A 23487-nucleotide genomic window follows, 5' to 3' on the forward strand; every position below is an offset into this window, starting at 1 on the left:
TTAAATCCGCCTGGAACTGTTGTTCATGTTCTTCCTTGGTGGTCGAATGTTAGAGCAGATTGTGACAAATAGTTCCTCCTGTGGGGTGTCGGACGTAAATGTGAGGGGATAAGTCACAGGGAAGCTGACTGAAGCAGGAGCGACCGAAGACAGTGATAAACGTGGTCACCATCTGCCCCCTTCCCCCTGGGCCGCCATCAACATCCCCCAGGCAGAGGACGGGACCGTGCGCTGCAGTGTCACAGTCGCATGCAGGGATGGTCCGGGTGGATGGTGGTACTGTGGCCATGGGTCAGACATAGTCCAACGATGTGGAGCCAGGAGCTCATCGCAGGGCGGGTTGTCATCATCCTCCATGGCCTGCGATAGACACGCGTCCACCGGCAACTGTGTGAACCCGGCCCGTTGTGCCGCAGGTGGATCGGCAATGGGGGGGGGGGGGGGGTTGGGCAGGGGGGTGAGGGTGCTGGGTGGGTGGATGGGTGGGGGGTGTGGGTGGTCGGCTGTTGCCATGGTGTGCGGTCTGTGGCCATACTACCCGATTCCCACGCCCATCTAGTCAGTGAAGCGGGCGGCTATCAGTCTGTCCCGTGCCCGCTGGGCCAGCCGGTAACGGTGGACAGCCACCCGCCTGTGTCTACCCCGTCTGCCCTGACCATTACCCCCATCCCCCTCATCTGGGGAGGACTGCGCCTCTTCCTGCTGCTCCTCCACTCCGCCCTCCTCTGCCTGCGGCACATCGCCCCTCTGCTGGGCTATGTTGTGCAGGACGCAGCACACCACAATGATGCGGCCGACCCTATCTGACCGATACTGGAGGGCGCCCCCAGAGAGGTCCAGGCACCTGAAACGCATTTTCAGCACGCCAAAGCACCTCTCTATCACTCCCCTTGTCGCTACATGGGCATCATTGTAGCGGTTCTCCGCCTCATTGCGTGGCCTCCGTATAGGCGTCATCAGCCACGATCGCAATGGGTAGCCCCTGTCGCCCAGCAACCAGCCCCTCAGCCGGGGATGGCGTCCCTCGTACATGCCGGGGATGGATGACCGCGACAACACGTATGAGTCATGTACACTGCCTGGGTAACGGGCGCAGACGTGCAGGATCATCATGCGGTGGTCGCAGACCACCTGTATGTTCATCGAATAGGTCCCCTTCCTATTGGTGAACACGGCCCTGTTATCTGCAGGTGGCCGCACGGCGACGTGCATCCCATCGATCGCGCCCTGGACCATGGGGAACCCGGCCACGGCAGAGAAGCCCACGGCCCGGGCATCTTGGCTGGCCCGGTCCACGGGGAAGCGGATGTAGCGGTGCGCCATGGCATATAGGGCATCTGTCACTGCCCGGATGCACCCGTGCACCGATGTCTGTGATATGCCGGACAGGTCCCCACTCGGTGCCTGGAATGACCCCGTTGCATAAAAGTTCAGGGCCACCGTAACCTTGACAGACACGGGGAGAGTGTGTCCCCCGCCAGTGCCACGCGGTGACAGGTGTGCCAGCAGGTGGCAGATGTGTGCCACGGTTTCCCGCCACATCCGGAGTCTCCTCCTGCATTCCCGGTCCGTGAGGTCCTGGTATGACTGCCGGGGCCGGTACACACGGGGCGCCCTCGGGTGCCTCCGTTGCCGTGGGACCGCGGCGTCCTCCTCCCCCTCCTCGTCCTGTCGGTCGGGTGTCCCTCCAGCCTGGGCGGCTGCCGCCTGCCCCTCTGCGGCAGCCTGCGCCGCCTCTCTGGCACGCTCCTCTTCCTCATCCTCCTCCTCATCCAGGGCAACATAGACATGAGCGGCTGCCACCACGGCGGCCAACATCGCTGGATGATCGGAAAACATGACGGCCTGGTGGGGGGGAGGGGAACGACGACATGTCATCATTGCCCATATCCCCTCCTCCCCCCAGCCAGGTGGCATGGACCGCATGGGTCCAACTGTTGGAGGCTGGCACCTGGCCAGGTGGACCAACTCACTTGCCCTTGCATCCCCCTCCCCGGCACGGACCCCCCATCCCCCTCCCCGGCACGGACCCCCCCCCAACATCCACCCCGGCACGGACCCCCCATCCCCCTCCCCGGCACGGACCTCCCCATCCACCTTCCCGGCATGGACCCCCCCCAACCTCCACCCCGGCACGGACCCCCCCCCAACATCCACCCCGGCACGGACCCCCCATCCCCCTCCCCGGCACGGACCTCCCCATCCACCTTCCCGGCACGGACCCCCCCCAACCTCCACCCCAGCACTGACCCCAACCAACCTCCACCCCGGCACGGACCCCCCATCCCCCTCCCCGGCACGGACCCCCCATCCCCCTCCCGGCACGGACCCCCCCCATCCACCTTCCCGGCACGGACCCCCCCCCCCAACCTCCACCCCGGCACGGATCCCCCCATCCCCCTCCCCGGCACAGACCCCCTCCCGGCACTCCCCCGGAGCCCAGCCTATTCTACCCCCCCCCCCCCCCCGCCCCCGCCGCGCACACACACACACACACAACCCGACACACACCTCTCCTCACGCATTCAGACTGCGGCCACGCCATTTCCTGCCCAGAGCCAACCCCCCAGGCCGTCACTCACCTCCACGCTGGTCGGCGTGAGCCTGGAGCACCGGGTCACGCCGATGAAAAGGAGGTTTGATTCACGTCGACGTGAACGGTCATCACGTCGACGGGACTTCGGCCCATCCGGAAGGGAGAATATCGGCAGGCCGAAAATCGGCTGCCTTGCGCAGACCCGTGACATTCTCCGCGGCAGCGGCGACATTAACGCCCCGCCGACTTTTCTCCCTTCGGCGACTTCGGCGGGGGCGGGGGCGGGATTCACGGCGGCCAACGGCCATTCTCCGACCCTCTGGGGGGTCGGAGAATGACGCCCTTTATCTTTCTGTTTAAGGGTTGTTGTGATGCGGCCCTTCACTTTCAGGTCTGGGCCTCTCAGACATGTAGCTTTATATTCGATGGCTGTATCTCAAACATCATTGAGCCAGTCCAATTTATTGATGAAGTCTGACCCCAGTCCCAGTGCCCAGTTTGTCTCCTTCAATTTCCAGCCCTACAGACGGGAGCTGCTTGTTGGGATCTTTTACTAATCCCAGGAAATCCTCAGCTTCACTATCTTTACATCCATTTTCCTGTGCGTTGGAATGGTTGGAAGCTCATTCCAACTTTCTTCCTGAAATTGTTCTCTGGATCTGCAGAATTGTTTAAAATGGCGAGTCCTGCCACAGACAGAGCATTCAGCTGCCCTCTGCTGGACAGACTTCAGGGTGACGCTGAGCTTGGCACTGACCTGGAACCTGGGGCGCGATTCTCCGACCCCCCACCGGGTCGGAGAATCGCCGGGGGCTGGCGTGAATCCCGTCCCCGCCGTGTCCCGAATTCTCCGCCACCAGAGATTCGGCGGGGGTGGGAATCGCGCCGGTCGGCGAGCTCCCTCCGGCGATTCTCCAGCCGGCGTGGGTTGAACCACCGACCGTACCGGCGGGGGCAGACGGCGCGGGTGGGCTCCGGGGTCGGGCGGGCCTGTGCCGTGGGGGCACTCTTTTTCTTCCGCCTTCACCATGGTCTTCACTATGGCGGAGACGGGAGAGACCCCCTCCCCTGTGCATGCGCGGGGATGCCGTGAGTGGCCGCTGACACTCCCTCGCAAGCATCGCCCGGCGAAGTTCTTTCGGCGCCGGCTGGCGGGGCACCAAAGGCCTTTCCCGCCAGCAGGCGGGACGGAAATCACTCCGGCGCGGGCCTAGCCCCTCAAGGTGAGGGCTTGGCCCCTAAAGGTGCGGAGACTTCCGCATCTTTGGGGCGCCCCGACGCCGGAGTGATCCGCGCCGTTTTTGGCGCCGGGTAGCGGACATCGCGCCAGTTTGCGGAGAATCCCGCCCAAGATAACTTAGTCAGAAGGGATCTTCACGCCATCCAGCTGCTTTGCCCAGCATTTTGTGGGCTTCGGGCTGGGAGGACCTTTGACCCTACCTATTTTGAAGCTCAACAGCTCCCCAGAGTACCCCCTCATTCTGCTTTCACAACTTGGCCTGCTTTACAAACTGTCAGACTCCTCACATGTGGAATTCTCCTGGGTTTGTACAAAGTCCCTTCTCACCTCGCCAAGCATGCTGTCTACATGTGGTTATGAATTAACTTGAATTTAAAATTTCCATAGCAACAACTGTTGGCCAGTCTATAAAATAATTTTAAAAACAAATTGATGGATTCACCCGGCCTCTGGCTCCTTTACTTTCAATCGCGCCTCTTTACTGACTGGAGTCTTCTTCTGGCTGAAGTAATTATTGAAGTTCCTCAAATCTTCCTCTTACGATGTAGAGGTCTCCTTGACTCATGAGGACATCGTCAGCTATGTCCCCAATTGCAAATCGAAGTACACTCTGGTGTTTTTGTCGGCTCTCTTGTACACCCAAAGCTTTTAAAAAAATTCATTTACAGGATGTGGATGTCGCTGGTTCGGCCAATATTTATTGCCCGTCAGAGGGTGGCGGGGAGCTGCCTTCTGTAACCAGTGCAGTCTCTGAGGTGTAGGTACACCTACTGTGCTGTTAGGGAGGGAGTTCCAGGATGTTGCCCTCGCGATTTGTAGTACCTTGTAGATGGGACACACGGCTGCTATTGTTTGTCGGTGGTGGAGGGTTTAGATGTTTGTGGAAGGGGAGCAATCAAGCGGGGCTGCTTTGTCCTGGATGGTGTCGAGCCTCTTGAGTGTTGTTGGAGCTGCGCTCACCCAGGCAAGTGGAGAGTATTCCCTCACACTCCTGACTTGTGCCTTGGAGATGGTGGACAGGCTTTGGGGAGTCAGGGGGTGAGTTACTCACTGTGGGATTCCTAAACTTTGACCTATCCTGGTAATCACAGTATTAATATGGCCAATCCGGTTCAGTTTCTGGTCAATGGGAACCCCCAGGATGGTGATTGTGGGGGTTCAGCGATGGTAATGCCATTGAATGTCAAGGGGCGGTGGTTAGATCCTCTCTTGTAGGAGATGGTCATTGCCTGGCACTTGTGTGGCATGAATGTAACTTGCCACTTGTCAGCCCGAGCCTGGATATTGTCCGGGTCTTGCTGCATTTGGACAGGGACTGCTTCAGTATCTGAGGAGTGGCGAATGGTGCTGAACATTGTGCAGTCATCCGCAAACCTCTCCACTTCTGACCTTATGATGGAAGGAAGGTTATTGATGAAGCAGCTGAAGATGGTTGGGGCCGAGGACACGACCCTGAGGAACTCCCGCAGTGATGTCCTGGAGCTGAGATGATTGACCTCCAACCACCACAACCATCTTCCTTTGTGCCGGGTATGACTCCGACCAGCGGAGAGTTTCCCCCCTGATTCCCATTGGCTCCAGTTTAGCTCGGGCTCCTTGATGCCACACTCGGTCAAATGTTGCCTTGATGTCGAGGGCAGTCACTCTCACCTCCCCTCTGGCATTCAGCTCTTTGTCCATGTTTGAACCGAGGCTGTAATGAGGTCAGGAGCTGAGTGACCCTGGCAGAACCCAAACTGAGCGTCCGTGAGCAGGTTATTGCTGAGTAAGTGCCGCTTGACAGCTCTGTTGCTGACTCCTTCCATCACTTTGCTGATGATAGAGAGCAGACTGATAGGGGGGTAATTGGCTGGGTTGGATTTGTCCTGTTTCTTGTGTACAGGACACACCTGGGCAATTGTCCACATTGCCGGGTAGATGCCAGTGCTGTAGCTGTACTGGAACAGCTTGGCTAGGGGTGCGGCAAGTTCTGGAGCACAAGTCTTTAGTACTATTGCCGGAATATTGTCAGGGCCCAGAGCCTTTGCCGTACCCAGTGCCTTCAGCAGTTTCTTGTTATCACGTGGAGTGAATTGGAATTGGCTGAAAACTGACATCTGTGATGCTGGGACCTCCGGAGGAGACCGAGACGGATCATCCACTCGGCATTTCTGTTCATACACTTCAAATGGGCCGGTGTCTCCAGAAATCCCGTCGCTGTGCGGATCCTCGATGTGTTGGAAGGGCTGTGGAAGGAGGGGTAGCTGCTCAGTGACTGCAGGCATTGTGAGTGATTCGCTCTCCTGAGCGAGGTACATCTTATTTTTGTTATTCTTCTGTGAAGTTGATATATTCCTGGGTCTTCACCAATGGGATCCCAATCATATGGGTTTCCGTAAACTGCAGCCTCCGGCACTGCCACCATGATTTGTCTTGTTCGCCTTTATTTGTCGTCTTCCAGCTGGACGAGCTTCCTCTTACTCGATGAGGGACTTGGACACAGTTTGTCTGAAGGTTTTCTTAAAAATACTGATTGACACTCTTTACATCCAACACATCGAGACATCATAATTATTTGTGAACAGAGATTGCCCTGCGCCTGATTCCTTGGAATCTCGTAGTCATCTGACACAAGTGTCATGTTTACATCATCATTAGGGATGGCACAGTGGTCATCACAGCTATCTCACAGTGCCAGTGACCCGGGTTAACACTGCTGTCTCACAGTGCCAGGGACCCGGGTTAACACTGCTGTCGCACAGTGCCAGGGACCCGGGGTAACACTGCTGTCTCACAGTGCCCGGGACCCGGGTTAACACTGCTGTCTCACAGTGCCAGGGACCCGGGGTAACACTGCTGTCTCACAGTGCCCGGGACCCGGGTTAACACTGCTGTCTCACAGTGCCCGGGACCCGGGTTAACACTGCTGTCTCACAGTGCCAAGGACCCGGGTTAACACTGCTGTCTCACAGTGCCAGGGACCCGGGGTAACACTGCTGTCTCACAGTGCCCGGGACCCGGGTTAACACTGCTGTCTCACAGTGCCAGGGACCCGGGTTAACACTGCTGTCTCACAGTGCCAGGGATCCGGGTTAACACTGCTATCTCACAGAGCCAGGGACCCGGGTTAACACTGCTGTCTCACAGTGCCAGGGACCCGGGGTAACACTGCTGTCTCACAGTGCCCGGGACCCGGGTTAACACTGCTGTCTCACAGTGCCAGGGACCCGGGTTAACACTGCTGTCTCACAGAGCCAGGGACCCGGGTTAACACTGCTGTCTCACTGTGCCAGGGACCCGGGTTAACACTGCTGTCTCACAGTGCCAGGGACCCGGGTTAACACTGCTGTCTCACTGTGCCAGGGACCCGGGTTAACACTGCGGTCTCACAGTGCCAGGGACCCGGGTTAACACTGCTGCCTCACAGTGCCAGGGACCCGGGTTAACACTGCTGTCTCACAGTGCCAGGGACCCGGGTTAACACTGCTGTCTCACAGTGCCAGGAACCCGGGTTAACACTGCTGTCTCACAGTGCCAGGAACCCGGGTTAACACTGCTGTCTCACAGTGCCAGGGACCCGGGTTAACACTGCTGTCTCACAGTGCCAGGGACCCGGGTTAACACTGCTGTCTCACTGTGCCAGGGACCCGGGTTAACACTGCTGTCTCACAGAGTCAGGGACCCGGGTTAACACTGCTGTCTCACAGAGTCAGGGACCCGGGTTAACACTGCTGTCTCACAGTGCCAGGGACCCAGGTTAACACTGCTGTCTCACAGTGCCAGGGACCCAGGTTAACACTGCTGTCTCAGTGTCAGGAACTGGGTTAACACTGCTGTCTCACAGTGCCAGGGACCCAGGTTAACACAGCTGTCTCACAGTGCCAGGGACCCGGGATAGCACTGCAGTCTCACAGAGCCAGGGACATGGGTTAACACACTGCAGTCTCACAGTGCCAGGGACCCGGGTTAACACTGCTGTCTCACAGTGCCAAGGACCCGGGTTTACACTGCTGTCTCACAGTGCCAGGGACCCGGGTTAACACTGCTGTCTCACAGTGCCAGGGACCCGGGTTAACACTGCTGTCTCACAGTGCCAGGGACCTGGGTTAACACTGCAGTCTCACAGTGCCAGGGACCCGGGTTAACACTGCTGTCTCACAGTGCCAGGGACCCGGGTTAACACTGCTGTCTCACAGTGCCAGGGACCCAGGCTAACACTGCTGTCTCACAGTGCCAGGGATCCGGGTTAACACTGCTGCCTCACAGTGCCAGGGACCCGGGTTAGCACTGCTGCCTCACAGTGCCAGGGACCCGGGTTAACACTGCAGTCTCACAGAGCCAGTGACCCAGGTTAACACTGCTGTCTCACAGTGTCAGGAACTGGGTTAACACTGCTGTCTCACAGTGCCAGGGACCCAGGTTAACATAGCTGTCTCACAGTGCCAGGGACCCGGGATAGCACTGCTGTCTCAGTGCCAGGGACCCGGGTTAATCTGTGCCCTCACTGCCATGTTACTGTGTTTGTAATATTACGATAGTGTCCACACTGGCGTTATACTGTGTTCGCTTACAATAGCGCCCAGACACCCATGATACTGTGTTTATTATATTACGATAGTGCCATCAGTGCCGTGATACTGTTTGTAATATTACAATAGTGCGACACCGTCCGTGATACTGTGTTTGTTATATTACAATCGTACCCACTCTGTAGTGATACTGTGTTAATATTGTGTCAAAGAGACACAGCCTGAGTGAGTGAGACACATCCAGAGTGGGAATTTAAAACTTGGTAATTTGGTGCAGTGAGGTAATTCGGTGCAGAGTGGGAAAAGGTGCTTTTTCCCTACTGTTTTGTTCTCTCTCTTTCTTCTGGCCTGTAACTTTTAATCAGCAGCGAGAGAACCAGAGAGCATCTGAGACCCTCAGAAGGTAAGTAAGTGATTTTTACTCATTTTTACTTTTATTACCTTTTCAAATTGTGTGTGTGTGTGTGTGTGTGGCGGGGGGGGGGGGGGGGGGGGATGAAGTGACATCACAGAAAAGCTGTGACCTGATTGGCTGGTTGGGAATCTACACTAAATTTAAATAATTAAGCATTGGTAAACTAATTAAACATAATTACTTAATTATAATTTAGAGGGGTCTCTCAGCCAGAGATCGGAGAGTACTATATTTAGCTTTTGCATTTCTATTAGAAATCTAGTGCTAGGAAACAGATAGTTAACAGTAACTTTGTTTTTTTTACTTTTAACTTTAATTTACTAATTAATTGACGCAATGTCAGTTAGAGGGGTGCAGTGCTCTGACTGTGAGATGTGGCAGGTCCGGGAGGATTCCAGCGTCCCGGGTGGCTTCATCTGCAGAAAGTGCACCCAACTGGAGCGCCTCACAGACCACATGGTTCAGTTGGAGCGGCAATTGGATGCACTTAGGAGCATGCAGGTAGCGGAAAGCGTCATAGATAGCAGTTATATAAATGTGGTCACACCCAATGTGCAGGCAGAGAAATGGGTGACCACCAGATAGGGCAGGCAGTCAGTGCAGGAATCCCCTGTGGTTGGCCCCCTCTCGAACAGGTATACCCCTTTGAATACTGTCGGGGGGGATAGCCGATCAGGGGAAAACAGCAGCAGCCAGAGCAGTGGCACCACGGCTGGCTCTGATGTTCAGAAGGGAGGGTCAAAGCGCAGAAGAGTAATAGTAATAGGGGACTCTATAGTCAGGGGCACAGATAGGCGCTTCTGTGGACGTGAAAGAGACCCCAGGATGGTATGTTGCCTCCCTGGTGCCAGAGTCCAGGATGTCTCCGAACGGGTAGAGGGCATCATGAAGAGGGAGGGAAAACAGGCAGAGGTTGTTGTACATATTGGTACTAACGACACAGGCAGGAAGGGGAATGAGGTCCTGCAGCAGGAGTTCAGGGAGCTAGGCAGAAAGTTAAAAGACAGGACCTCGAGGGTTGTAATCTCGGGATTACTCCCTGTGCCACGTGCCAGTGAGGCTAGAAATAGGAAGATAGAGCAGCTAAACACGTGGCTAAACAGCTGGTGTAGGAGGGAGGGTTTCCATTATCTGGACCACTGGGAGCTCTTCCGGGGCAGGTGTGACCTGTATAAGAAGAACGGGTTGCATCTAAACTGGAGAGGCGTAAATATCCTGGCCGCGAGGTTTGCTAGTGTCACACGGGAGGGTTTAAACTAGTATGGCAGGGGGGTGGGCACGGGAGCAATAGGTCAGAAGGTGAGAGCATTGAGGGAGAACTAGGGAATAGGGACAGTGGGGCTCTGAGGCAGAGCAGACAGGGAGAAGTTGCTGAACACAGCGGGTCTGGTGGCCTGAAGTGCATATGTTTTAATGCAAGAAGTATTACGGGTAAGGCAGATGAACTTAGAGCTTGGATTAGTACTTGGAACTGTGATGTTGTTGCCATTACAGAGACCTGGTTGAGGGAAGGGCAGGATTGGCAGCTAAACGTTCCAGGATTTAGATGTTTCAGGCAGGATAGAGGGGGATGTAAAAGGGGTGGCGGAGTTGCGTGACTGGTTAGGGAGAATATCACAGCTGTACTACGGGCGGACACCTCAGAGGGCTGTGAGGCTATATGGGTAGAGATCAGGAATAAGAAGGGTGCAGTCACAATGTTGGGGGTTTACTACAGGCCTCCCAACAGCCAGCGGGAGATAGAGGAGCAGATAGGTAGACAGATTTTGGAAAAGAGTAAAAACAACAGGGTTGTGGTGATGGGAGACTTCAACTTCCCCAATGTTGATTGGGACTCACTTAGTGCCAGGGGCTTAGACGGGGCGGAATTTGTAAGGAGCATCCAGGAGGGCTCCTTAAAACAATATGTAGACAGTCCAACTAGGGAAGGGGCTGTACCGGATCTGGTATTGGGGAATGAGCCCGGCCAGGTGGTAGTAGTTTCAGTAGGGGAGCATTTCGGGAACAGTGACCACAATTCAGTAAGTTTTAAAGTGCTGGTGGACAAGGATAAGAGTGGTCCTAGGATGAATGTGCTAAATTGGGGGAAGGCTAATTATAACAATATTAGGCGGGAACTGAAGAACATAGATTGGGGGCGGATGTTTGAGGGCAAATCAACATCTGACATGTGGGAGGCTTTCAAGTGTCAGTTGAAAGGAATTCAGGACCGGCATGTTCCTGTGAGGAAGAAGGATAAATACAGCAATTTTCGGGAACCTTGGATAACGAGAGATATTGTAGGCCTCGTCAAAAAGAAAAAGGAGGCATTTGTCAGGGCTAAAAGGCTGGGAACAGATGAAGCCTGTGTGGAATATAAGGAAAGTAGGAAGGAACTTAAGCAAGGAGTCAGGAGGGCTAGAAGGGGTGACAAAAGGTCATTGGCAAATAGGGTTAAGGAAAATCCCAAGGCTTTTTACACGTACATAAAAAGCAAGAGGGTAGCCAGGGAAAGGGTTGGCCCACTGAAGGATAGGCAAGGGAATCTATGTGTGGAGCCAGAGGAAATGGGAGAGGTACTAAATGAATACTTTGCATCAGTATTCACCAAAGAGAAGGAATTGGCAGATGTTCAGTCTGGAGAAGGGTGTGTAGATACCCTGGGTCACATTGAGATCCAAAAAGACAAGGTGTTGGGTGTCTTGAAAAATATTACGGTAGATAAGTCCCCAGGGCCTGATGGGATCTACCCCAGAATACTGAAGGAGGCTAGAGAGGAAATTGCTGAGGCCTTGACAGAAATCTTTGGATCCTCACTGTCTTCAGGTGATGTCCCAGAGGACTGGAGAATAGCCAATGTTGTTCCTCTGTTTAAGAAGGGTAGCAAGGATAATCCAGGGAACTACAGGCCGGTGAGCCTTACTTCAGTGGTAGGGAAATTACTGGAGAGAATTCTTCGAGACAGGATCTACTCCCATTTGGAAGCAAATGGACGTATTAGTGAGAGGCAGCATGGTTTTGTGAAGGGGAGGTCTTGTCTCACTAACTTGATAGAGTTTTTCGAGGAGGTCACAAAGATGATTGATGCAGGTAGGGCAGTGGATGTTGTCTATATGGACTTCAGTAAGGCCTTTGACAAGGTCCCTCATGGTAGAAGTCACACGGGATCAGGGGTGAGCTGGCAAGGTGGATACAGAACTGGCTAGGTCATAGAAGGCAGGGAGTAGCAATGGAAGGATGCTTTTCTAATTGGAGGGCTGTGACTAGTGGTGTTCCGCAGGGATCAGTGCCGGGACCTCTGCTCTTTGTAGTATATATAAATGATTTGGAGGAAAATATAACTGGTCTGATTAGTAAGTTTGCAGACGACACAAAGGTTGGTGGAATTGCGGATAGCGATGAGGACTGTCAGAGGATACAGCAGGATTTAGATTGTTTGGAGACATGGACGGAGAGGTGGCAGATGGAGTTTAATCCGGACAAATGTGAGGTAATGCATTTTGGAAGGCCTAATGCAGGTAGGGAATATACAGTGAATGGTAGAACCCTCAAGAGTATTGAAAGTCAGAGAGATCTAGGTGTATAGGTCCACAGGTCACTGAAAGGGGCAACACAGGTGGAGAAGGTAGTCAAGAAGGCATACGGCATGCTTGCCTTCATTGGCCGGGGCATTGAGTATAAGAATTGGCAAGTCATGTTGCAGCTGTATAGAACCTTAGTTAGGCCACGCTTGGAGTATAGTGTTCAATTCTGGTCGCCACACTACCAGAAGGATGTGGAGGCTTTAGAGAGGGTGCAGAAGAGATTTATCAGAATGTTGCCTTGTATGGAGGGCATTAGCTATGAGAAGCGGTTGAATAAACTCGGTTTGTTCTCACTGGAACGACGGAGGTTGAGGGGCGACCTGATAGAGGTCTACACAATTATGAGGGGCATAGACAGAGTGGATAGTCAGAGGTTTTTCCCCAGGGTAGAGGAGTCAATTACTGGGGGGCATAGGTTTAAGGTGCGAGGGGCAAGGTTTAGAGTAGATGTACGAGGCAAGTTTTTTACACAGAGGGTAGTGGGTGCCTGGAACTCGCTTCCAGAGGAGGTGGTGGAAGCAGGGGCGATAGTGACATTTAAGGGGCATCTTGACAAATACATGAATAGGATGGGAAGAGGGGGATACGGACCCAGGAAGTGTAGAAGAGTGTAGTTTAGTCGGGCAGCATGGTCGGCACGGGCTTGGAGGGCCAAAGGGCCTGTTCCTGTGCTGTACATTTCTTTGTTCTTTGTTCTTTGTTCTGTTACAGTAGTGCCCACACTGCCATGATACTCTGTTTGTCATATTACAATAATGTCCATACTGTGTTGTATTAAAATACTGCCATAACCGCAGTGATATTGTGTTTGTAATATTACAATCGCGCCCACTCTGTAGTGATACTGTGTTAATATTACAGTAGTGCCCACACTGTCATGATCTGTGTTTGTTGTATTACAATAGTGCCCACACCTCCATTATACTCTTGTTTGTCATATTACAATAATGTCCACATTGTGTTTGTTATATTACAATCGTGCCCACTCTGCAGTGATATTGTGTTTATATGACAATAGTGCCCACACCTTTGTGATACTGTGTTTGTTGTATTACAATAGTGCCCACACCGCCGTGATACACTGCTGTCTCACAGTGCCAGGGACCCGTATACACTGCTGTGTCACAGTGCCAGGGACCCGGGTTAACACTGCTGCCTCACAGTGCCAGGGACCCGGGTTAACACTGCTGTCTCACAGTGCCAGGGATCCGGGTTAACACTGCTGTCTCACAGTGCCAGGTACCCGGGTTAACACTGCTGCCTCACAGTGCCAGGGACCCGGGTTAACACTTCTGCCTCACAGTGCCAGGGACCTGGGTTAACACTGCTGTCTCACAGTGCCAGGGACCCGGATTAACACTGCTGTCTCACAGTGCCAGGGACCCGGGTTAACACAGCTGTCTCACAGTGCCAGGGACCCGGGTTAACACTGGTGTCTCACAGTGCCATGGACCCGGGATAACACTGCTGTCTCACAGTGCCAGGGACCCGGGTTAACACTGCTGTCTCACAGTGCCAGGGACCCGGGTTAACACTGCTGTCTCACAGTGCCAGGGTCCCGGGTTAACACTGCTGTCTCACAGTGCCAGGGACCCGGGTTAACACTGCTGTCTCACAGTGCCAGGGACCCGGGTTAACACTGCTGCCTCACAGTGCCAGGGACCCGGGTTAACACTGCTGTCTCACAGTGCCAGGGACCCGGGTTAACACTGCTGTCTCACAGTGCCAGGGGCCCGGGTTAACACTGCTGTCTCACAGTGCCAGGGACCCGGGTTAACACTGCTGTCTCACAGTGCCAGGGACCGGGGTTAACACTGCTGTCTCACAGTGCCAGCGACCCGGGTTAACACTGCTGTCTCACAGTGCCAGGGACCCGGGTTAACACTGCTGTCTCACAGTGCCAGGGACTCGGGTTAACACTGCTGTCTCACAGTGCCAGGGACCCGGGTTAACACTGCTGTCTCACAGAGCCAGGGACCTGGGTTAACACTGCAGTCTCACAGTGCCAGGGACCCGGGTTAACACTGCTGTCTCACAGTGTCATGGACCCGGGTTAACACTGCTGTCTCACAGAGCCAGGGACCCGGGTTCACACTGCTGTCTCACAGTGCCAGGGACCCGGGTTCACACTGCTGTCTCACAGTGCCAGGGACCCGGGTTAACACTGCTGTCTCACAGTGCCAGGGACCCGGGTTAACTCTGCTGTCTCACAGCGCCAGGGACCCGGGTTAACACTGCTGTCGCACAGTGCCAGGGTCCCAGGTTAACACTGCTGCCTCACAGTGCCAGGGTCCCGGGTTAACACAGCTGTCTCACAGTGCCAGGGACCCGGGTTAACACAGCTGTCTCACAGTGCCAGTGACCTGGGTTAACACTGCTGTCTCACAGTGCCAGGGACCCGGGTTAACACTGCTGTCTCACAGCGCCAGGGACCCGGGTTAACACTGCTGTCTCACAGTGCCAGTGACCTGGGTTAACACTGCTGTCTCACAGTGCCAGAGACCCGGGTTAACACTGCTGTCTCACAGCGCCAGGGACCCGGGTTAACACAGCTGTCTCACAGTGCCAGGGACCCGGGTTAACACTGCTGTCTCACGTGCCAGGGACCTGGGTTAACACTGCTGTCTCACGTGCCAGGGACCCGGGTTAACACTGCTGTCTCACAGTGCCAGGGTCCCGGGTTAACTCTGCTGCCTCACAGTGCCAGGGTCTCGGGTTAACACTGCCATCGCAGTGCCATGATACTGTGTTTGTTATATTACAAGAGTACCCACACTACAAAGAACAAAGGAAAGTACAGCACAGGAACAGGCCCTTCGGCCCTCCAAGCCCGTGCCGACCATGCTGCCCGACTAAACTACAATCTTCTACACTTCCTGGGTCCGTATCCCTCTATTCCCATCCTATTCATGTATTTGTCAAGATGCCCCTTAAATGTCCCTATCGTCCCTGCTTCCACCACCTCCTCCGGTAACGAGTTCCAGGCACCCACTACCCTCTGCGTAAAAAACTTGCCTCGTACATCTACTCTAAACCTTGCCCCTCTCACCTTAAACCTATGTCCCCTAGTAATTGACCCCTCTACCCTGGGGAAAAGCCTCTGACTATCCACTCTGTCTATGCCCCTCATAATTTTATATACCTCTATCAGGTCTCCCCTCAACCTCCTTCGTTCCAGTGAGAACAAACCGAGTTTATTCAATCGCTCCTCATAGCTAATGCCCTCCATACCAGGCAACATTCTGGTAAATCTCTTCTGCACCCTCTCTAAAGCCTACACATCCTTCTGGCAGTGTGGCGACCAGAATTGAACACTATACTCCAAGTGTGGCCTAACTTCTATTGAGAGCGGGCACACAGACTGCGTGTTGTGCAGCAGGAATCTGTCATACGTGAGTCATGTTGACTTTCTGGGATAAATGTGAAATGAAAGCAAATAATCAGAGACAAACATTAAATTCTGGGGATTTCTGACAGGAATCCTGTCTGCAAAACTGCAGCGTTCAGTCAGGGATGAACGTTTATGATTCTGCATTTCAATAATCTTCAAACATCTGGTTTTTGTGAAATTGGAATGGTAATGCATGCTAAAGAATTCCTTCTTTTTCTCTCTCCTTCGATCAACTCTGAGCTATTTCTCTCGGGAATCTGGGGTAATTTGCTTCAGGTGTGTGAACAGCACTGAGAGTATTTCACAGTGCAGCCTCCACACGAGCTACCAAAACCCTTCAACTGTGGCAGCATTTCAGTCTCTCTGTGAAGGGGTAGCTCAGTTAGAATTCACAAAATGCAAACCTTTGCATTGCCTCCTTAAAAATAAAGGTTGTTTTGATTATCCTTCAGCTATGTGCTCTGAAAAATGTTTGTTTTCGCAAGGGTCTTCAGCACATTCTGCATTTTTGATCTAAATCAGATAGTTTCCCAATTTTTGCTGTTTAAACCCAAGGCAAAATTATTTAAAAATTCAACCAAACTTTGGAAAGAAATAGAAATCCTGGTGAAACTAACTTTATCTCTGTCTTTACGAAAGGCAACATTTCAAATCCAAACTTCAAACGAGCAGAAATAAAATCAACAGCAGTGCGTCCAAGGCAACATCTTCAATTTTTAACTTGAGAGTTGTGACTTACCCTCTGACCTGGATCGCCATAGGGACCTGGTGGGCCTGTTAGACCAGGGGAGCCTGGAAGACCCTAAACCAAGGAAAAAAAAAGTATGTAATGCACGACTGTGAAATACATTCAGAGAGTAATCTGTCATGTGTACAGCAACCGATACTGCCATTAGGAGGGGATTATACATTGGGGGAGATTATACATTGGGAGTGATTATTCATTGGTGGGGATTATTCATTGGTGGGGATTATACATTGGTGTGGATTATGCAGTGGTGCGGATTATACATTGGGAGTGATTATACATTGGTGGGGATTATACATGGGTGGGGATTATGCATTGGTGGGGATCATACATTGGGGGAGATTATACATTGGGAGTGATTATTCATTGGTGGGGATTATACATTGGTGGGGATTATACATTGGGAGTGATTATACATTGGTGGGGATTATTCATTGGTGGGGATTATACATTGGTGGGGATTATGCATTGGTGCGGATTATACATGGGTGGGGATTATACATTGGTGGGGATCATACATTGGGGGTGTTTATACATTGGGAGTGATTATTCATTGGTGGGGATTATACATGGGTGGGGATTATACATTGGTGGGGATTATACATTGGTGGGGATTATACATTGGTGGGGATTATACATTGGGGTGATTATACATTGGGGGTGATTATTCATTGGTGGGGATTATACATTGGTGGGGATTATACATTGGTGGGGATTATACATTGGGGTGATTATACATTGGGGGTGATTATTCATTGGTGGGGATTATACATTGGGGGTGATTATACATTGGTGGGGATTATACATTGGTGGGAATTATACATTGGGAGTGATTATACATTGGTGGGGATTATACATTGGTGCGGATTATACATTGGTGCGGATTATACATTGGGAGTGATTATTCATTGGTGGGGATTATACATGGGTGGGGATTATACATTGGTGCGGATTATACATTGGTGCGGATTGTACATTGGTGCAGATTATACATTGGGGTGATTATACATTGGGAGTGATTATACATTGGTGGGGATTGTACATGGGTGGGGATTATACATTGGTGGGGATTATACATTGGTGGGGATTATACATTGATGCGGATTATACATTGATGGGGATTATACATTGGTGCGGATTATACATCGGTGCGGATTATACATTGGTGGGGATTATACATTGGTGGGGATTATACATTGGTGCGGATTATACATTGGTGCGGATTATACATTGGTGGGGATTATACATTGGTGGGGATTATACATTGGTGTGGATTATACATTGGTGCGGATTATACATTGGTGGGGATTATACATTGGTGGGGATTATACATTGGGGTGATTATACATTGGTGGGGATTATACATTGGGGGTTATTATACATTGGTGGGGATTATACATTGGCGGAGATTATACATTGGGGGTGATTATACATTGGGGGTGATTATACATTGGTGGGGATTATACATTGGTGGGGATTATACATTGGGGGTGATTATATATTGGTGGGGATTATACATTGGTGGGGATTATACATTGGTCGGGATTATACATTGGTGCGGATTATACATTGGTGGGGATTATGCATTGGGGGTGATTATACATTGGTGAAGATTATACATTGGTGGAGATTATACATTGGTGGGGATTATACATTGGTGGGGATTATACATTGGGGGTGATAATACATTGGTGGAGATTATACATTGGTGGGGATTATGCATTGGGGGTGATTATACATTGGTGGAGATTATACATTGGTGGAGATTATACATTGGTGGAGATTATACATTGGTGGGGATTATACATTGGGGTGATTATACATTGGGGGTGATTATACATTGGTGGGGATTATACATTGGTGCGGATTATACATTGGTGCGGATTATACATTGGTGGGGAGTGTACATTGGTGCGGATTATACATTGGTGCGGATTATACATTGGTGGGGAGTGTACATTGGGAGTGATTCTACATTGGTGGGGATTATACATTGGGGGTGATTATACATTGGGGGTGATTATACATTGGTGGGGTTTATACATTGGTGGGGATTATACATTGGGGGTGATTATACATTGGTGGGGATTATACATTGGTGGGGATTATACATTGGTGGGGATTATACATTGGTGGGGATTATACATTGGGAGTGATTATACATTGATGGGGATTATACATTGGTGGGGATTATACATTAGTTGGGATTATACATTGGGAGTGATTATACATTGGTGGGGATTATACATTGGGGGTGATTATACATTGGAGGGGATTATACATTGGTGATGGTTATACATTGGGGGTGATTATACATTGGTGGGGATTATACATTGGGGGTGATTATACATTGGTGGGGATTATACATTGGTGGGGATTATACATTGGTGGGTATTATACATTGGTGGGGATTATACATTGAGGGTGATTATACATTGGTGGGGGTTATACATTGGTGGGGATTATACATTGGGGGTGATTATACATTGGTGGGGATTATACATTGGTGGGGATTATACATTGGTGGGTATTATACATTGGTGGGGATTATACATTGAGGGTGATTATACATTGGTGGGGATTATACATTGGTGGGGATTATACATTGGGGATGATTATACATTTGTGCGGATTATACATTGGTGGGGATTATACATTCGGAGTGATTATACATTGGGGGTGATTATACATTTGTGCGGATTATACATTGGGGGTGATTATACATTGGGGGTGATTATACATTTGTGCGGATTATACATTGGGGGTGATTATACATTGGGGGTGATTATACATTGGTGCGGATTATACATTGGTGGGGATTATACATTGGTGGGGATTATACATTGGTGCGGATTATACATTGGTGGGGATTATACATTGGGAGTGATTATACATTGGTGGGGTTTGTCCATTGAGGGTGATTATACATTGGGGGTGATTATACATTGGTGGGGATTATACAATGGTGGGGATTATACATTGGTGGGGATTATACATTGGGAGTGATTATACATTGGTGCGGATTATACATTGGTGCGGATTATACATTGGTGGGGATTATACATTGAGGGTGATTATACATTGGTGGGGATTATACATTGAGGGTGATTATACATTGGGGGTGATTATACATTGGTGGGGATTATACAATGGTGGGGATTATACATTGGTGGGGATTATACATTGAGGGTGATTATACATTGGGGGTGATTATACATTGGTGGGGATTATACAATGGTGGGGATTATACATTGGTGGGGATTATACATTGGGAGTGATTATACATTGGTGCGGATTATACATTGGTGGGGATTATACATTGGTAGGGATTATACATTGGGAGTGATTATACATTGGTAGGGATTATACATTGGTGGGGATTATACATTGGTGGGGATTATACATTGGTGGGGATTATACATTGGTGGGGATTATACATTGGTAGGGATTATACATTTGTGGGGATTATACATTGGTGGGATTATACATTGGGAGTGATTATACATTGGTGCGGATTATACATTGGCGGGGATTATACATTGGTGGGGACTATACATTGGTGGGGATTATACATTGGTGGGGATTATACATTGGTGGGGATTATACATTGGTGGGGACTATACATTGGTGCGGATTATACATTGGTGGGGATTATACTTTGGGGGTGATTATACATTGGGGGTGATTATACATTGGGAGTGATTATGCATTGGTGCGGATTATATATTGGTGGGGATTGTGCATTGGTGGGGATTATACATTTGTGGGGATTATACATTGGGGGTGATTATACATTGGGGGTGATTATACATTGGGGGTGATTATACATTGGTGGGGATTATACATTGAGGGTGATTATACATTGGGTTGATTATACATTGGTGGGGATTATACATTGGGGGTGATTATACATTGAGGGTGATTATACATTGGGGAGATTATACATTGGTGGGGATTATACATTGGGGGTGATTATACATTGGGGAGATTATACATTGGTGGGGATTATACATTGGGGGTGATTATACATTGGGGGTGATTATACATTGGTGGGGATTATACATTGAGGGTGATTATACATTGGGTTGATTATACATTGGTGGGGATTATACATTGGGGGTGATTATACATTGGGGGTGATTATACATTGGTGGGGATTATACATTGGTGGGGATTATACATTGGGGTGATTATACATTGGGGAGATTATACATTGGTGGGGATTATACATTGGGGGTGATTATACATTGGGGGGATTATACATTGGTGGGGATTATACATTGGGGGTGATTATACATTGGTGGGGATTATACATTGAGGGTGATTATACATTGGGGAGATTATACATTGGTGGGGATTATACATTGGGGGTGATTATACATTGGTGGGGATTATACATTGGGGGTGATTATACATTGGGGGTGATTATACATTGGGGGTGATTATACATTGGGGGTGATTATACATTGGTGGGGATTATACATTGGGGGTGATTATACATTGGGGAGATTATACATTGGAGAGATTATACATTGAGGGTGATTATACATTGGGGAGATTATACATTGGTGGGGATTATACATTGGGGGTGATTATACATTGGTGGGGATTATACATTGGGGGTGATTATACATTGGTGGGGATTATACATTGGGGGTGATTATACATTGGGGGTGATTATACATTGGTCGGGATTATACATTGGGGTGATTATACATTGGTGGGGATTATACATTGGGGGTGATTATACATTGGGGGTGCTTATACATTGGGGGTGATTATACATTGGTGGGGATTATACATTGGGGGTGATTATACATTGGGGGTGATTATACAGTGGGGGTGATTATACATTGGGGGTGATTATACATTGGTGGGGATTATACATTGAGGGTGATTATACATTGGGGTGATTATACATTGGTGGGGATTGTACATTGGTGGGGGTTATACATTGGTGGGGATTATACATTGGTGGGGATTATACATTGGTGGGGATTATACATTGGTGCGGATTATACATTGGGGGAGATTATACATTGGGGGGGATTATACATTGGGAGTGATTATACATTGGTGGGGATTATACATTGGTGCGGATTATACATTGGGGGGATTATACATTGGTGCGGGTTATACTTTGGGGGTGATTATAAATTGGTGGGGATTATACATTGGTGGGGATTATACATTGGGGTGATTATACATTGGGGGTGATTATACGTTGGTGGGGATTATACATTGGTGCGGATTATACATTGGTGCGGATTATACATTGGTGGGGAGTGTACATTTGTGCGGATTATACATTGGTGCGGATTAAACATTGGTGGGGAGTGTACATTGGGAGTGATTCTACATTGGTGGGGATTATACATTGGGGGTGATTATACATTGGGGGTGATTATACATTGGTGGGGATTATACATTGGTGGGAATTATACATTGGTGTGGATTATACATTGGTGGGGATTATACATTGGGAGTGATTATACATTGATGGGGATTATACATTGGTGGGGATTATACATTAGTGGGGATTATACATTGGGAGTGATTATACATTGAGGGTGATTATACATTGGTGGGGATTGTACATTGGTGATGGTTATACATTGGGGGTGATTATACATTGGTGGGGATTATACATTGGGGGTGATTATACATTGGTGGGGATTATACATTGGTGGGGATTATACATTGGTGGGTATTATACATTGGTGGGGATTATACATTGAGGGTGATTATACATTGGTGGGGATTATACATTGGTGGGGATTATACATTGGGGGTGATTATACATTGGTGGGGATTATACATTGAGGGTGATTATACATTGGGGTGATTATACATTGGTGGGGATTGTACATTGGTGGGGATTATACATTGGTGGGGATTATACATTGGTGGGGATTATACATTGGTGGGGATTATACATTGGGGGAGATTATACATTGGGGGGATTATACATTGGGAGTGATTATACATTGGTGGGGATTATACATTGGTGCGGATTATACATTGGGGGAGATTATACATTGGGGGGATTATACATTGGAGCGGGGTATACATTGGGGGTGATTATGTGTTAGTGGGGATTATACATTGGGGGTGATTATACATTGGTGGGGATTTTACATTGGGAGTGATTATACATTGGTGGGGATTATACATTGGGAGTGATTATACATTGGTGGGGAATATACATTGGTGCGGATTAAACATTGGGGGAGATTATACATTGGGGGGATTATACATTGGTGCGGGTTATACTTTGGGGGTGATTATATATTGGTGGGGATTATACATTGGGTGTGATTATACATTGGTGGGGATTATATATTGGGAGTGATTATACATTGGTGGGGATTAAACATTGGGAGTGATTATACATTGGTGGGGATTATACATTGGTGGGGATTATACATTGGTGGGGAGTATGCATTGGTGGGGATTATACATTGGGAGTGATTATACATTGGGAGTGATTATACATTGGTGGGGATTATACATTGGTGCGGATTATACATCGGGGGAGATTATACATTGGGGGATTATACATTAGTGCGGGTTATACTTTGGTGGTGATTATGTATTGGTGGGGATTATACATTGGGGGTGATTATATATTGGTGGGGATTATACATTGGTGGGGATTATACATTGGTGGGGATTATACATTGATGGGGATTATACATTGGTGGGAATTATACATTGGTGGGGATTATACATTGGTGGGGATTATACATTGGTGGGGGTTATACTTTGGTGGGGATTATACATTGGGGTGATTATACATTGGGGGTGATTATACATTGGTAGGGATTATACATTGGTAGGGATTATACTTTGTTGGGGAGTATACATTGGTGGGGATTATACATTGGTAGGGATTATACATTGGTGCGGATTATACATTGGTGGGGATTATACATTGGTGGGGATTATACATTGGTAGGGATTATACATTGGTGGGGATTATACATTGGTGTGGATTATATATTGGTGGGGATTATACATTGGTAGGGATTATACATTGATGGGGATTATACATTGGTGGGGATTATACATTGGTGGGGATTATAC

At 49.7% G+C, this 23487-nt stretch overlaps 1 protein-coding gene across 1 annotated transcript in view; it reads right to left on the minus strand.

The window, feature by feature from the left end:
* col11a1a (collagen, type XI, alpha 1a) overlaps nucleotides 1-23487 on the minus strand; it is a 1142395-nt gene that overhangs the window by 827966 nt on the left and 290942 nt on the right. Inside the window, 1 exon segment of the mRNA XM_072510277.1 lies at nucleotides 16393-16455. Coding sequence (XP_072366378.1) covers nucleotides 16393-16455 — 63 coding nt within the window.

Source organism: Scyliorhinus torazame, chromosome 7 (assembly GCF_047496885.1).
Source record: "Scyliorhinus torazame isolate Kashiwa2021f chromosome 7, sScyTor2.1, whole genome shotgun sequence".
Lineage (NCBI taxonomy): Eukaryota > Metazoa > Chordata > Chondrichthyes > Carcharhiniformes > Scyliorhinidae > Scyliorhinus > Scyliorhinus torazame.